The sequence below is a fragment of the Leptodactylus fuscus genome, chromosome 5 (assembly GCF_031893055.1).
Source record: "Leptodactylus fuscus isolate aLepFus1 chromosome 5, aLepFus1.hap2, whole genome shotgun sequence".
NCBI classification, from domain to species: Eukaryota; Metazoa; Chordata; class Amphibia; order Anura; family Leptodactylidae; genus Leptodactylus; species Leptodactylus fuscus.
The window spans coordinates 112,477,261-112,494,768 of record NC_134269.1 but is presented as its reverse complement, the minus strand read 5'-3'; the positions used below and the strand labels follow the sequence as shown (position 1 = coordinate 112,494,768).

Sequence of the window (17,508 nt, the reverse complement as noted above, 5' to 3'; positions counted from 1 at the left end):
TGTTGCCAATAGAAATATCATCACATTAAACCTCTTCTGAAGTCAAACATCCAATACATGCAAGTTAAAAGGCTACTGGACAACAAATCAGCAAGCATCCAAGCCAAGATCCAACACGTGGCCCTAATGGAGATTCCATGTGAGGGCTTCTACAAAATTAGAATTGGCTAAACAGTGGATCTTGGAATGATTGCTGTTTTTTTTTTGTTTTTTTTTGTTCAATATGTTTTTTTCACATGGATGTATTGGATCTTTAACTAAATAAGCTGGTGAAATCTTTAATTTTAATTATAGAAATGTTTAATATAATATGCTCTTTGTTTTGTGATGGCTTTGCTTCTTGAGATGATCTGATGTATAAGACTGGTGGACATTTTAGAAGTGTCTATAGATATATAAAATTGGTTATGAAGTTTGACTTCTGCATTTGAACTGTGCTTATATACTTAAAGGGGTTGTCCCATGAAAAGCATCCTATCTATACTGCTAGTTTATGTGGATTTAAGACTTTTCCTAAATACATTGCTTTATCAAAACTGCTTTGTTTGGCCGCTATCTTAATTTATTCACTTCAAGTGATGTAGCTGCCTGCTCTCAGGGAGGGGGAGGGGCTGATAAGCAACGGAGCTCCTCAGATAGGGGAGGGGGAGGTGAAAGCTTCGGACTACTGTGCTGTCTATCTTCAGCTTTTTTACTTATCAGCCACTTTAATTGAATTTGGCTGATAAGGGCTGAAATAAGGAGTCCGTTATCTTATCTCATTTACAACAAATCCCTCATTACTAACTGCAAACATAGCAGATAGCAGAGAAAGTGAAACCCCGCCCACCAATGTGCCGAGAAATCCAGGAAGTAAAGAGAGCACAGAGCCCTGCAGGCTACAGAACAAGAGTTATGGGAATACCCCTTTAAAGAGGACCTTTCACCACTTTTGGGCACATGCAGTGTTATATACTGCTGGAAAGCTGACAGTGCGCTGAGTTCAGCGCACTGTCAGCTTTCCAGCAGTATATAACACTGCATGTGCCCAAAAGTGGTGAAAGGTCCTCTTTAACTTATAATATATATCTGATCACCAATTTCTATATATTTGTAAGTAACCATATTGTATTCATCCTGTTACTCAAGTAGGTGACCATAAAACTAAATATATATATTTTTTGCATGGATATCTTACATTGTATACTGACCTACTGTAGTACATTTGTGTACACCACATCATTTCTTGCTGATGGATGGAGTAATGGTGACTGCAGTTGTCTAACCATAACCTGATGAACAATACAGTCTGTGATCATCTTTAATGATAACATATTCCAGGGTAACCGTTGCACAAGTAACTGGAATAACTCATGTATTTTATTCATCATTAATGCTGCTCTGTATCCTTGGAAACTGAGTGTGAAAAAGTCAGAACAAGTAGTCACTGCTAAATTCCAACATTTTATAATAGCTCACTACTTTTCTTTACGTAAGGCAGACCTTGGATCCAAAACATCCTTTAGTCAGAATATTTGAGCCTTGTATGTAGTTTCATTTTTAGCTTACAAATTTGTTGAATGTTTAACTATTATTCCCATGATATGACAAGCCTCCCCCTTGTTAAGTATTCAATGCATTACTTAAAAAAATAAAAATTAGGTCAAAAATTAAAAAAAAATAAAGATTTTTCATATTTTTCAAGGAAAATGCGTGCAAGACAAAAAAAGAATGTGCTACAACTAGTAAGAAACCAAAAAGAGTAACAAATTACATTTACTGCATATTTGTCATGGTACGTTTAAATTAAGGTTTAGTACATTACAACTTAAGGTCAAAGCTGGTTGAAGATATCAGTAGTAGATCAGTAAGCACAACTTGTTTGCTTGGCAGCAGCCAAGTTCCGTTATTGTTGCAGTTTAAGGTTTGGGTTTTGTACATTCCCAGGCATCATCCTATCTTCTCAAACAAATATGCATATGGTAGTTAGACAAAAAGCAAGTTAAGTGTACAATCTGAGCTTATTGTTAACAAGGATAATGAATGTCATATCTAGTCCTGGAACGGTGTTGATGACTGATGCTAGGCTTTTCTCATTTCAATGGCAAGATGGTAAACTAACTGTTTCTCCTTGGAAAAGGACATAAATGGAAAAAAAAAAATCTGAGGAGGATTGCTTCAGAAATGGGAAAACCAAGCTGAGACACTTTGTCTTTTAAAATCTTACATTTTGTCTATGTAGTCTAAGTCTATTTGGAAAGTTACTAATGTATTTTATTTAGACTTAGCAGAAAGATTTGTGAACTTTCCACTCTGTAAACATCCAAATAATGCCATGAAAAGATTCATGAATATTGCATTTTTTTCCAGTTTAATGTCTATACAAATCCTACTCGGATGAGGTTTGAAGAGGTAATGTGGACTAGACACTCCTTGGTGCCCTTTCAAATTCATGGGTCCTCCTGTTCCTGCCCTTCTTATTTTCTTGTAGGTGCTTCCATTTGTTGGGGCTAACCTGGGAATTTGCATTTTTTTGCCGACGTTGTTTGCGGTCTCTTTTCCATACTTGCTCACAAAATTCATCCATACTGTTGAGATTTGGGTGGTTGATTAGCTGCATGAAGTCTCTGTACCAGATCTTCTGTGTGGGTGACATGCTGTTTGATGGTTCTTTGTGCTTGTGGCTTTCAGCATCATCATCTTTGTGTAGAAGTTCATCTAAATGCTCTGTATCAATAATTTCTAGAGAAACTTTCAGGAGTGTTTGCATAAATCCATGTTCTACTGCAATACAATAATAGATTCCTGAATCTTTCTTCTTTAAGGTGCGAAGCAGAAGGCCATGATCTGTTTTTATTGTTCGATCATCCACTTTTATCTGCAAACAAGGGAGAATAAAATTACAATTATGTGGTGTGACTATAGAAACATTAACAAGTATATTAAGAGTTTGCTTAAAGAGAACCTTTCATGTCCTCCTGCATATGCAGTTTTATATACCGCTAGAAAACATACCGTGCGCTGAATTCAGCTCATTGTCGGCTTTCTCTTTATCTGCCCCAGGGCTGGGGATGTCGGTGCTGTTACGGATCTCAGCCCACTGTCAGAAGGGCATTCCTGACAGTCTAGCTTGGCTGTGAGGAGTGCCCCTCCTGGCAGGACTCATCTATAGCCCTGTATTGTCAGAGGGGGTGTTCCTTATTGCCCAGCGATGATGCTAAGCTGTAAGGAACGCCCTTCCCCTGACTGCACTCATCCATAGCTCTGTACTGGAGGGGCATTCTTCACAGTATAGTATCATTACTGGCTGGTAAGGAATGCCCTCTCTGATAGGACAGGGATATGGACAAGTACTGTCAGGGAAGGAATTCCTTACAGCCCAGCTAGACTGTCAGGAACACCCTCCTGATAGTGGGCTGAGATCGGTAACGGCACCGATATCTCCAGCCCTGGAGTACATAACAGGAAAGTTGAGAGTACGCGGAATTCATCGGCTTTCTAGCAGTATATAAAACCACATGTGACTGAGGACATAAAAGGCCTTCTTTAATATACTTTGCATGATACACCTTGCATATCTGCTCACAGACTAAACCAGATATATTGTAGGAGGTTACTGGCACTCAGGACAAACATTTCAGCTGCAACCTTAAAGGGAGCGCGAAAGCCTTCCTGACATGTCTGTATTTGTATTGTAATCTCCATAATATAACAATTCTAGAGCACATTTTCTTATCGCTTTCCATTGCACCATTCCTCTAAAGAAATATGACTGACAACTAAGTATCACAGTACTAGCTGGGGATTTGTCTACAAATGATACTCTCTTACACTGTCCATTCAGTGTTTACAATATCGGACTATGTAATGACCCGCTACTGACAAAAACAATGGAAATGCCCAGTCGGCAATTTATTCATAACATTGTAGGAGGAATAACAGAGGAACAATACAACAGAGAGTTCTAGGGTAGAATGCTCTAGGAAGTTAGGGATTTACTTATATAGGCCTGTCAGGACTGGTTACAGGTCCTCTTTAATTTAGAACCTGCACACATCAGGATCATATTAAAGCATGGCAAAAAGGGCAACTGCCTTGGGGCATCCATCTCTCCTATTAGTAGTCTGAACTAAACTTCTACCTTGACAGGACATATCAAACTTGCACATAATATTATTTAAGGGCTAGAATTTTGGCTATGTCATTGTCAAAATACTATATGGCAATAATAAATGAACAATGTATTCTTCTGTTCAGCTCTGTAAGGTTTTATTACTGAGGCGTAGCATGACCCATGTTTGGATGTTAATATGACACATTTTTCTGTTTCTTTCCTTTACCATGTCTGATGCCCAATAATTCAAGAAAATTAAACACACAGTAAAATACAAAGGTGGAAACTTTAAAAATGATATTAAACATATTGTGCAGTATAGTCAAAAAATAATATGAATTTGTGTATTTGCACACATAACATGTAGGTTTGTATTTGCACTCAAAGCACTACTAAGTGGCAAGCCCATAAAATTAGTTACAGTTGCAAAAATAACTAGCCCACAATACAAAGTAAAAGACTTGCAGGTTCCCTTGCAACTGAAGACAGTGGCAACGCTTTGATGTATTTAGCAGCACATTACTTGGGTAATGCTCAGTTACAAGCTACAGCTCATTACACATCTGGCAGTTGTCTACTCTTCTGTCTGCAGTTGCAAATCAAGAGTTAACATTTCAACAATTATTGACATCTAAATACAAATGGCTTAGCTGCAAAGAGAACATTTGCTTAAAAAATATATGAAGTGGATACAATCTCATTACTGACCCATTACTCATCATTACTGACCCACTGGCCATACTTTATCACTTTAGTTCAGTATGGCCTATGGCCTACTGCTTATATGCAGTATAGAAATGCTTAAATCAAGAAGGAAAAAAATAGAATTTCTATACAAGCACCAAACTAAGGAAACCAAGAATTTTACGGTTAAGATAATGACTTATCCAACTTGTGCTAATTACCCCATAAAGTACAATCTGTCTTTTACCAGCCCCGTAACTCTTTATACACAACTTACAGATACTACAGTAATGGCGGCGCTCTTTTAACAATGCCACTAAAGATCATTGTAAATTCTTTTACAATTCTTCACTTCTCTATACTTCACCTATGCGAGACCTTTCCCACTTGTAGTCATGCTTACTGTAGGTTGAGAAACATTCTTACTCTTTACAGCAAGTTTTACTGAAACATGTTTCAACAATACAATGGAAAAAGAGCAACGTTGCGAAACGTTTTTCATGGTTCATTGTCCGGGTATGTAGTTGTAGTCTTCAAGCAATGATTTTTTTGTTTTTTTTAAAGTCTCAAACAAAATCTTTAAGAACAAGCAATTGTCTATTGGCAAAGTTCTTATGGGTAAGTATTGATTGAGAATGGTCAGTCGGATTTGCGGAGGTAGCACTTCCTGAGATCGTTAATCTCTCTATCTGGCACATTGGCTGTATTTTAGAAAACTGTGTAACATAACACAGCTGGACCTGGTTTATAAAATTTATACAATGTGATTTTCTGGATTTTATTTTTGATATTCTATCTCTCACTGTTAACCCCTTAGCGACCCTTGACGTAACTGTACGTCATGGGTCGCATGGGGATGTATGGAGCGAGCTCACACGCTGAGCTCGCTCCATACACGGCAGATGCCGGCTGTATCATACAGCCAGGACCTGCCAATAACAGCAGCGGTCGGTGCCCGAGCCGATCGCTGCTGTTAACCCTTTACACACTGCGGTCAAACGTGACCGCAGTGTGTAAACGGCGCCGGCGGCATGGGCGCCGCCATGTTTCGCCGATCGCCGCCCTCCTGAACGTCACATGAGGGCGGTGATCGGTTGCTATGACAGCCGGAAGCCTATTGAAGGCTTCCAGGCTTGTCTCTGCATGAGATCTATTAGACGATGCCAGAGGCATCGTCTAATAGAAGTGCTGCGATTTTCCTATTCACTGCAATACTGTAGTATTGCAGTGAATAGTATGAGCGATCAGACCCCCTAGGTTTCAAGGTACCTAAGGGGTCTGATCATAAATGTAACAGAAGAAAAAAAAAAGTTTTTAAAAGTATTAAAAAAATAAAAAAAATATAAAAGTTCAAATCACCCCCCTTTCCCTAGATTAGCTATAAAAGTAATTAAAGAGCATTAAACATAAACATATTAGGTATCCCCGCGCTCCAAAATGCCCGAACTATTAGAATATTAAAACATTTATCCCGTACTGCGAACGGCGTAGCAGCAAAAAAAATAAAAACCGCCAAAAAGCGTTTTTTTCAACACTTTGCCTCCTATAAAAAATTGAATAAAAAGTGATCAAACCATCAGATCTTTCCCCAAATGGTATCAATAGAAACGTCATCTTGTCCCGCATAAAAAGACACCACAACCAGCTCCATACATGGAAATATGAAAAAGTTATAGGTGTTAGAACATGATGACACAAAATTTTTTTTCTATTTTGCAAAGTTTATCATTTTTTTAAAAGTATCAAAACATTTCAAATACTATATAAATTTGGTATCACCGCGTTCGTACTGACACGTAGAACACAGGTAACATGTCATTTGTACCAAACAGTGAACGCTGTAAAAATTAAACCCATAAGAAAATGGCGCAAATGCATTTTTTCTCCAATTGCACCTCATTCTGAATTTTTTTCCAGCTTCCCAGTACATTGCACAGCATATTGAATGATGCCATTACAAAGTACAATTTGTCCCGCAAACAATAAGCCATCATGTGACTCTGTGAACTGAAAAATGAAAAAGTTATGGCTCTTGAAATGTGAGGAGGGAAAAACGAAAATGCGAAACCAAAAAATGGCCGGGTCCTTAAGGGGTTAAAATTAACCTACCCTTAAAATTATAGACAGTTCATGTCTTTGACTTTGGGCAAACTTAAAAAATGAGCAAGGGGTCAAATACTTATTTCCAACACTGTATATTCCTATTTGGTCCAAATAAAGAGCCTATCTTTGATTATTCAAAAGCAACAACCAACATGGCTGCTTTTTAAGTCTCAGACTAACAAAACACAACATTGCTTGTCTATGTAAGTAACTATAGATGGGAAAGCATGGTGGCTCAGTAGTAAGCACTGCAGTGCTGGAGTCCTGGATTCGAATCTTGCCAAGGACAATATCTGCAAAGACTTTGTATGTTCTCCCTGTGTTTGCATGGGTTTCCTCCCTCACTCCAAAGACATACTGATATGGATTGTAGATTGTGAGTCATGTATGAGACAGTGACTGTCAACGTCTGTAAAGAGTTGTGAAATATAATGGTGCTATATAAGTATAATAAATAAATAAACTATACCAATCACCACAAAAGGTGAAAATTGAATAAGTAAAACTATTTTACTGATAGTGTAAACAAGTTAAATAAAAAGTTTAACTTACCTCTTCTTTCTTGTCATCATTCTGTTTCTGGAACTGCCAGAATACTGTGGCTCGCTGTGATTTTGGACTGCATTCAAGGAATGTACTGCTGTTCTCCACACCATAGATTATCTTCTCATCCAAGCTCTGTCTATGCGGGTCATCTGAAAGCAGGAAAAACACCACATGACAATGATATTTTACTCAAGGACTTTCATTCTACACCCTTTCAAAATGGCTAAGTGCTGGCAGTTTTATATTTGTCATGCTGAGAGAAAAGCAATTTCACAAACATTGTATGCATGTATGATCACATCTAGTACAATTCAACTCATTGCAGGATTTCCCCTCAAAAGCCCTTTTATTTCAGTTGGACCACCCAAAAAGAACCCTATTGTGAAATATAACAAGTAGAACATCATAAGGAAGCTGCTTGCACAATTGACCCTACATAGTATAGACATTATACCATACATCCACAAATTGCCAATGACCAAAAGAAAGCTAATCTCTAACACTATATCCTATTATATCATACAGAACATAGGCATAAAACATAACCTGTATTAAGCTCAAATACATTTACATTTGTATATGCTAATTTTTAGGTATATCTCTATTCCTTTAGGTAGTTGCATGGAGCTCCCAATATATCACTTTAATGGTACATACACTCACCGGCCACTTTATTAGGTACACCATGCTAGTAACGGGTTGGACCCCCTTTTGCCTTCAGAACTGCCTCAATTCTTTGTGGCATAGATTCAACAAGGTGCTGGAAGCATTCCTCAGAGATTTTGGTCCATATTGACATGATGGCATCACACAGTTGCCGCAGATTTGTCGGCTGCACATCCATGATGCGAATCTCCCGTTCCACCACATCCCAAAGATGCTCTATTGGATTGAGATCTGGTGACTGTGGAGGCCATTGGAGTACAGTGAACTCATTGTCATGTTCAAGAAACCAGTCTGAGATGATTCCAGCTTTATGACATGGCGCATTATCCTGCTGAAAGTAGCCATCAGATGTTGGGTACATTGTGGTCATAAAGGGATGGACATGGTCAGCAACAATACTCAGGTAGGCTTTGGCGTTGCAACGATGCTCAATTGGTACCAAGGGGCCCAAAGAGTGCCAAGAAAATATTCCCCACACCATGACACCACCACCACCAGCCTGAACCGTTGATACAAGGCAGGATGGATCCATGCTTTCATGTTGTTGACGCCAAATTCTGACCCTACCATCCGAATGTCGCAGCAGAAATCGAGACTCATCAGACCAGGCAACGTTTTTCCAATCTTCAATTGTCCAATTTCGATGAGCTTGTGCAAATTGTAGCCTCAGTTTCCTGTTCTTAGCTGAAAGGAGTGGCACCCGGTGTGGTCTTCTGCTGCTGTAGCCCATCTGCCTCAAAGTTCGACGTACTGTGCGTTCAGAGATGCTCTTCTGGCTACCTTGGTTGTAACGGGTGGCTATTTGAGTCAATGTTGCCTTTCTATCAGCTCGAACCAGTCTGGCCATTCTCCTCTGACCTCTGGCATCAACAACGCATTTCCGCCCACAGAACTGCCGCTCACTGGATGTTTTTTCTTTTTCGGACCATTCTCTGTAAACCCTAGAGATGGTTGTGCGTGAAAATCCCAGTAGATCAGCAGTTTCTGAAATACTCAGACCAGCCCTTCTGGCACCAACAACCATGCCACGTTCAAAGGCACTCAAATCACCTTTCTTCCCCATACTGATGCTCGGTTTGAACTGCAGGAGATTGTCTTGACCATGTCTATATGCCTAAATGCACTGAGTTGCCGCCATGTGATTGGCTGATTAGAAATTAAGTGTTAACGAGCAGTTGGACAGGTGTACCTAATAAAGTGGCCGGTGAGTGTATATTCTGAAACAACTCCAGTTTGTGTCCAATTATTTGGCGCACCAAATCTGTTCTCATTATTAAAATGCATTGGATCCTTGACATGTTTTGCTACAATATTGGCATACTTAGGGATTATAAGGGCATATATTCCTTAGTATTAATTGTAATATGGAACAAAGGAGGACTCATTTTTTTAAATGTTTTTTGTACATTTTCTATGTTTAGTGTTCCTTTAATATCAACCTAACATCAACATCAACAGACCAAGCCAAAAAAACAAAACAAATCTAGCTCTATAGCAGATCTTTTCCAAAGGTAGATGTCAGAAGATAAAAGGATGCTAGATTCTTTTGTTCTCAGAGGAGCTTTGACACCCACAGCGGTGCCTGGAAGAAGCTTACCTCCATTGGTGAAGCCAGTCATGCATGCATATGCAGGGAGGGTGTTGGAAGGTATAGTCATCTGCCACATATTGGTGTTTATTTCTTGTTGCTATTGTGTTGGGGGATAGTAGCAAAGGCTGCAATAACTAATAGCTCATTGGGGTTTGGGATATTACAAAAATGTTCACCAATCTAACTTCTTTTTAATACAGGCTAAAAATTTCCCTAGCAACACTCTAGCTAAGCTGTTACTGAGGAAAATCTACATGCATTTACACAACCAGTATATAGATCTTTAGCATTTGCCAGGAGGGAAGGGTGGTCACTTCAAAAGGATGTATCTGTGGTTTTATACAACCTATAAAAATGATTCTGCTATCTCATGAAGCTGATATCTTAGCTTTCACTTGCTGCCAGTATGACGTACTAGATATAAAATAACCTGAGTTATCACCAGTTAAAAACACAGTTGGAAATTTGAGCTTTATATGCGACAGTTCATGTTGCATATAAAAGTTATAGTCTGTGTTTTAATTTAGGGACACCACCATTTTCCTGTAGCTAGTAATCCATATCAAAGCTAAGAATCTCAGCTTTCACGTCATACCAAAACATTTTTTGGTTGGTCAGTTGCTCACATAGAAATATGACAGTGAGCCACATTTCCATTTATAAGGCTCTCAGCAGTTATCCTCCAAACACATATTAAAAATTTCCAGGAAAATCATATGCAAATCTCAAACCCTTCCTATAAATTCTCCTGCCATACTTGTGCTCTTAAATTTAGTGAAAGTCCATACAATACATTTTTATGATCAAAATGGGCTAGTAATTTTTGTATTCCTCTATCGAAAGAACCAAAGTAAACATTTCCATTCATCCTAATAAGTTTAAGAGGAAATCCTCACCAATCTGCTGTTTTAGCTCTTAAAGGAATTTCCATGAAGACATTTTTTTTTTAGTTGGACCACCCAAAAAGGACCCTATTGTGGAATCTAAAAAATAGAACATCTTACAACAAAAAAATCCAGAAATTGTCTACTTTTTCCTTACGTAGAACTTGTAATGTTTTATATAGAACAAATTATAGGGCATATAAACAGAAAACCCATTATAACCAATCCTCTCAAAGCAGTCAGCTCCTGACTTTACAAGGAAATTGGGAGGTATACTTTACAATTTATGTAAGCTAACCTTGTGGCTTTTCATTTAAATTCAGTTTGTGTCCTTATGGTTAAAAACATGTTTTGTGTAATATATTGCAGTGGGATATTGTTTTTCACAGTTTTATAGGGATGATTTACAATCAGTGGCAATGTTATTGAGGAAGCAATTTCCAATCAATTATTTCCATAATATATTTACATTTGACGAATTTAGAGAACAAACACTCAGCTTAGATTGTTCTTCTAATTATTTCCTCTCACAAAAGCAGAGTTTCCTGAGTATTAATCATGCTATAAAAATCACTTGGCAATTACAGCCTATTATCCCCTTGGCTTACTCTACTGAAAATGGTGTTTATACTCCAAAATCTCCTAAACAAGCCACACAGTTGAGAAAACTAGCATTTAAGGCAGTTGAGTGACAGAAAGCAGGAGCATCGCACCTTACCTGATAAAACACAGTAGGATAAGAAAATATTTACTAAGTCTAATAAACAAAGAGACCACCAGAACACCAAGTGACAAGGTCACGTTTCCAATGTGACCTGCAAAAGGTAATTAAAAAGTGAGAAAACTGGATAAATAGGCAAGCAAGTGAAGGTGCTTTGCCTACCACACAAGAAGAAAACCTATTACCCCTGCCGCAATTCAGCAGAATGATGGCTTCCATGCAGAAGAAAACGATATTTAGGTAATGGTACTGGCCTGGTGCTTGATTTCATTGCTTTCATTGTTATCATTCATTTCTATGCTGTTGTAATTAATACTGGCATCTGTTTCATTTGGCAACAGACACGTTTTGGAAAGCACTGGTAGGTTAATTCACTTCTCATTAAATTAGCCCTGCTGTGTATATGTTTGTGCATGTCCGGGAGGGGTGATTAAGGCTATAAACCTATAGACCAGTGTTTACCAAACTTTTGAGACTCAGGGCACCCCCAGATAAAAAAAAAAAAAACCTTAGGACGCCCCTACCAAATAATTTTTACCAAATGATCAATAAAAAAAATTGATCCTAAAGAGTTTTTTGATAATGCAATCATCTTCCCCACCAGTGATCCCTGTTGGGAATCACTATATTAGACTAACATCATGTGAACCTGCAATTTTTATTGTATTGGCCAAACATCTAATGTGTACAAATATTTGAGTCATGTATTCAGCAAAAAAAGCAAGCAAGGTTGGGATGTAGATTTTCAGCATGTCTCAAAGACAATAAAGGTTCCATCTATAGAGCCATCAACCCTTCTATAATATAATAGCTCTGAATCTGAGAAGTAGTCTACCTAAATAGCTGAACAAAACCATAACTGTCAATGCCTTTAAAAAAAAAAAAAAAAAAAGGGGGGGTTACTAATGTAAATGTACAAAAGGATCACCTCTCCTGGGCTCCTTTGTAGTGTTAGGTTCTCCTTTACAGGCATCTTGGGTGATGTCGCATGGACCTGTGAGACCTGAGATTGAGCATCAGTGGTTGCCTGGAGAACTAGAGAAGTCATGATGCTTGCATCAAAGCACTGAGATATTGGCCTACCCCACATGACTACTGAAGCCCAATCACAAGCCAAAAAAGACCTGAGAGCATAATAATAGCAAAGAAATTTGGTCTAAAACAAAGCTGTAAAATCGAAAGTGTACTCAGGATCAGTACGGAAATTTTTCCTGGTTTTGGGTAGAATGGTTCCTGATTTATGGATCAATAGGGGAATTTTATTTTAGTCATATCCCTTCCCTCCATTTCCACCCTTTCCTATTTATTGTAAAAATAAATTAAATAAAGACTCTATAGCGCCCATTAACCCGGCCCTGTTTCAATATAGTTTTTTTTACCATATACTGTACATCTTAGATCCTAAAGCTTTGATCAAGGATTATATTTGGCTAAAAGTCTTATCCAAGAAAACTGTTTAAATAGCGGCCTCAGTAAAAGAAAACAAACTGTAGCGGAGTGACCTCTTGTTTGTTTTACTAGCTTTCATCATCTTTATAGTAGGTTCAGACATCTGAATATCATACACGAAAATAAAAATCAAACATATATCATATGGTTTATAATAGTTTCAGATGTTCATATACTATGGGAAAAGTATAGAGATGGAAACTATGAACTGATGGCACATATAGGGGCAGTCACGTGAAGGTACACATGCATGGCCGGCAGATGCGGAATGCTTAGTTTAGTAAATGGTTTAGTCACACTTATTGGGTAATATATCAGCTCTACTCTGTTATGTTTTATTGGTTATTAGTACATGGTGTAATGATTAATAATACTGAAAACGTGCTCGAAAGATATAATATATGAGTTTGAGAAATGTTATAACTCCAAGCTCCAGAACAGATTACACATTAATTCTACAAGGTGATGTAAAAAGTATATTTTACACAGTTTATATGATCATTTGTGTAAGAATATGTGAAATAACATTTACACAAGTAAGCATGAATGTGTAAAGGTGCAATAAGTCACACAGGTCCTTCGGGGAAGTATTAGTTAGCGCTGGAGTACTATGAAATTTAGTAGAATCGGATTACATGCTGGATACTTAGAAAAAAAATATTTCAACGGAAGTATATAAGGATCTACAAAAAAGCAAAGCTAAGCAAATGATTTTTAACATATAAAGACTGATGGCGTAACCATAAGACCACAAAGCAAGATGTAACAGGAGCTCTCTCCACTAAGATTTGCTTCTTCAATAAGTTTAGGATTATTTTAGATTTCCGTAATGCAAAGGCTTAATGGATACAGTGATACAGAGCACAGGAATAATACAAAAAAGTCTGTATGTCTCCAACACAAAATAGTTAAAAAAAAACCTTGATGCCACATACAAATAATGCAAACTTTATATCACAGCACTGGCATAGTGCCATAGAGGACTAATAATGTGCTGTATAGAGATGAGCGAGTAGTGTTCGATCGAGTAGGTGTTCGATCGAATACTACGGTATTCGAAATACTTGTACTCGATCGAACACTACTAGCTGTTCGAAGTTTAAGGTTCGATGCAGAACCAGCGTTGATTGGCAGAATGCTATACATTCTGCCAATCAATGCTGGTTCTTCTCTTACCTTTCCGAAGTCTTCTCCGCGCTGCGTCCCCGCATCTTCTTCCGGGTGGAATTCACTCTGCCTAGGCATCCAGCCTAGGCAGAGCCGACTGCGCATGCGCGGGCATGCCCTTGCATGCGCAGTCGGCTCTACTCAGGCGTCGGGCCGGGTAGAGTCGACCGCGCATGCGCAGTCGGTTCTGCCTAGGCCCCGATGCCTAGGCAGAGTGAATTCCAGCCGGAAGACGACGCCGGGACGCTGCGCAGGGAGAAGAATCCAGGCCGACCATCACTCGTGGACTTGGTAAGTATAATTTTATCAAATGTTGCCTACCCCTGAAATGAGCATTTCCCCCCATAGACTTTAATGGGGTTCGAAATCCATTCGAACAGTCGAACAGTGTGCGGCTGTTCGAATCAGATTTCGAACCCCGGACATTTAAGTGTTCGCTCATCTCTAGTGCTGTATGCTGCAGGGTTTCATGGGAATCCATAATAAAACCTACCCTTCATTCACACGACCATAGTTTTCATGGCCGTTTTTCACCTGAGTGGCTGCCATTTAGATGGATCTCTCATACATTACAGTTTATGGAGGGATGTGGGAAAACAGACAAAATAGAGCATGACCTATATTTTGATGGTTCTTGATAACGGACCTTCAAAGTATCGGTCATGTGAATGGCCACCATTCATAGACATTGAAATAATATGGCCGTGTGATGGTCGTTTATGACATTTGTGTGACTGTAGGCTTAGAATGGGGATCCATTCAGTTTTTCCAAGACTCTTTCTTCATTCATAGTCATCTGTAATTTCATCTCACATCTGAGTGAAATTGGTCACCCTTAGTTTTGGATTACAACTTTTAAGGGAACTTTATAAGAAAACCACTTTATTAAAAGGGAATTTAAAGAGACCTAAGACTTATTATAGACATTTTATGTATTTTGAAATGTTACATAACTTTCTTTTATACCTTTTGTTTAAATTCCTTGAGTTTTCCTCAAGTACATTGCTCATTATGGGAGTGAGCATGGATACACTTTTTGAGAATCATTGGTCAGTCGATTGGATTGGTCTGTAGCTTTTGAATTCAAACAAGAACAGTTTTATCCACTGACTATCACAGAGACACTACACAGAAAATGTATAATGTACAGTCAGATAATGATTTTTTATGCACTTTATTTGCATGTATGTAATAATTTACATAAACCCATCTTAATTAGCCATGGAAGGAAGACAAAAATATCAAGTAGATCCAGAAGGTGGAGCTATTTACTCATGTCTACTGTCAGCCAGCTTGTACACATATGAATTAACAGCTGCAACAATGTGAGATATTGTGTGTGTGAGATTGTGTATGTAAGACTGGATGTGTGACTGTGTGTGTGTGAGACTGTGTGTGTACATGGACCTTTTAAAATGCCACATAAGACTGGTCACTTGAATGATATAGATGAAACACTGCAGATACATTCAGTAATATCATAAAAATATCCAGTCAGCATTAACATAGAAGTGAGTAATGATACAATAGTGATATATAGTGAGTAATGACATGAGTGTTGTACATAGTAAAAGGGAGATCTGCTGTAGAAAGCTACAAATCCCAAAGTTCATATAGTTTAATCCTATTTTTTAATCCTATTTATAATACTAAATTATATGAATTTGGTGATCCTTGTATCAACCCAGTAGTATTGGGAAATAAGATGTGAGTCATACATCACAAAATTCCTCCCAAAATACTGTATTAACAACTGTGAAACTTTCCTTCCACTATAAAAATGAAGGGGAGGAAGAAAAATCTGTAAATCATTACACTAGTGATTTGTACCAAAATGTGATACAGATTTAGCGCCATCCGATGAAAGACACTTTAATTACACTACAGAAGAATATCAGTAACATTGCAGATATGGCTTTCCTGACTTTTCCTCTTGGCTGAACAGATCCAGAAATTTAGGTCAAGAGATTGTTGTTCACCCAGAGATGCAACTAAAGTCTTGTGGACCCTGATGCAATCTTTTGTCCGGGGCCCCCTACCTAATCCATACAGCGAATTCTTTATAGTGATGGTTACTGAAGCTAAGGAGTTTAATAAACCTTAGTGTGGTTAGGGTGATCTGTGGGTCTCCTTGGCTTAGAGGCCAGATGGGATCTGCAATCTCAATATTGATGCCAGTGCTTATGGGCCCCCTAAGGCTCATGGACCCCGGGGAGACTGCTCCCTCTGCATCCCTTCAAGTTGTGCCCCTGTGTTCACCATTTGATAAACTTATTTGCTATTTATATATCTCTGTGTGGCCACCTATTGGCTGTCATGTGAACTGTAGCCCATCATTGATTTTATCATATTGCTATATTGTACTGTATTCAATTGGTTTAATAAGTATTTTGAGTCCTTAACCAAATAAACGTGAAGTTAAGGATGAAATTACTGCCTAAGGTAAGTACTGTAGCATACAATGTGATAGCCAGATTTACCGACATGAACGTCATATAGGGAGCAGGACTCCTAGCAGTATAGTTATCTATGGTACTAGGATTCCCTGCCTCTCAGCGACATACTGTCCCATACTATAATTGTTATGAAGGGTCATATATACATAGAGACAGCCCAGTCCTCGTTGGGAACTTATAAGCAAAATGTTTCTGTATATAAATGGGGAAAAATTTTTGGACAACAGCCTCAAAACAGCAACCAACCCACCCTGCTCATCTGTGGGTGCTGTATCATCTGTGGTTGATCTGCATTTCATCTCTGTGAAGAGCAGATGAACATTTTTTTGTTTCTTTTTCTATATTTTGTAAATCTCTGGGTCCATGAATAACAAGTGACACATGGATACCATTTGCTTTTTTCACAGACCCATAGACTTTCACTGGTGTGATGCATCTGCAATGTATTAGCATCAGTAAAACAATAAATAAATAAATAAATAAATAAATAAATAAATAAATAAATAAAATTCACTGATTTTGTTGTTTTTCGCAGATGTGAGGATAAGGTCTTAAAGGGGTTGTCCAAAGAGTAAAAAGTTCTTAAAACAAGTTCAAAGTGGATTAAAAATGGATTAGAAGCAATGCTCATCTCACAAATCTGTTGTACCTTGGGTCCTGTTTCCACTTTTTGTTCCCTCTTGAAATCCAGGAAATAACCACTTCAGACAGTAATTGGCTCATGGGATTTGCTGTGTTTCAAGATGAGAACATGAGATAGATACCAATAGGTGCTCAGAGGCAGAAGTGGATTGGTAAGGTAAGTGATACTACTTTTCTGTTTTTAACCCGTTCCTGGACTGTTTTAGGCTAAGGTATAAAAGCAACAGAGTACATTGAGCAGAATGGAAAAGTGTAAGTTGCTTCCTTTATATTTCCCATTCCTTTTGTCGCCACTCCTGGGTTTGGCTCAAAAAAAAAAAAAAAAAAATCTGCATCTGCAATGTAGGATCTTAGCCTTAGGCAGGGTTGTGCAGTCATAGCAAATCCCATTCCCACTTTGCGGTAAAATCCATGCAGCGAACGCACTATGGTTTTGGAAATCGCAGCATGTCAATTATACCGATGGAAAAGACGTTGATTTCTTTATAGATATATTTGAAGTGAAA

At 38.2% G+C, this 17,508-nt stretch overlaps 1 protein-coding gene across 1 annotated transcript in view; it reads right to left on the bottom strand.

Moving 5' to 3' along the window:
• Positions 1 to 1,720: 1,720 nt before the first annotated feature.
• The window catches only part of SEMA3A (semaphorin 3A), a 201,565-nt gene continuing 185,777 nt past the window's right edge, over positions 1,721 to 17,508 (bottom strand). The window contains exons 16-17 of the mRNA XM_075274048.1: positions 7,433 to 7,575; positions 1,721 to 2,857 (exon numbers count right to left, since the gene is read on the bottom strand). Of these exons, the coding sequence (XP_075130149.1) occupies positions 2,402 to 2,857; positions 7,433 to 7,575 (599 nt within the window). The 3' untranslated portion in view covers positions 1,721 to 2,401. The remainder of the gene's footprint in view (positions 2,858 to 7,432; positions 7,576 to 17,508) is intronic.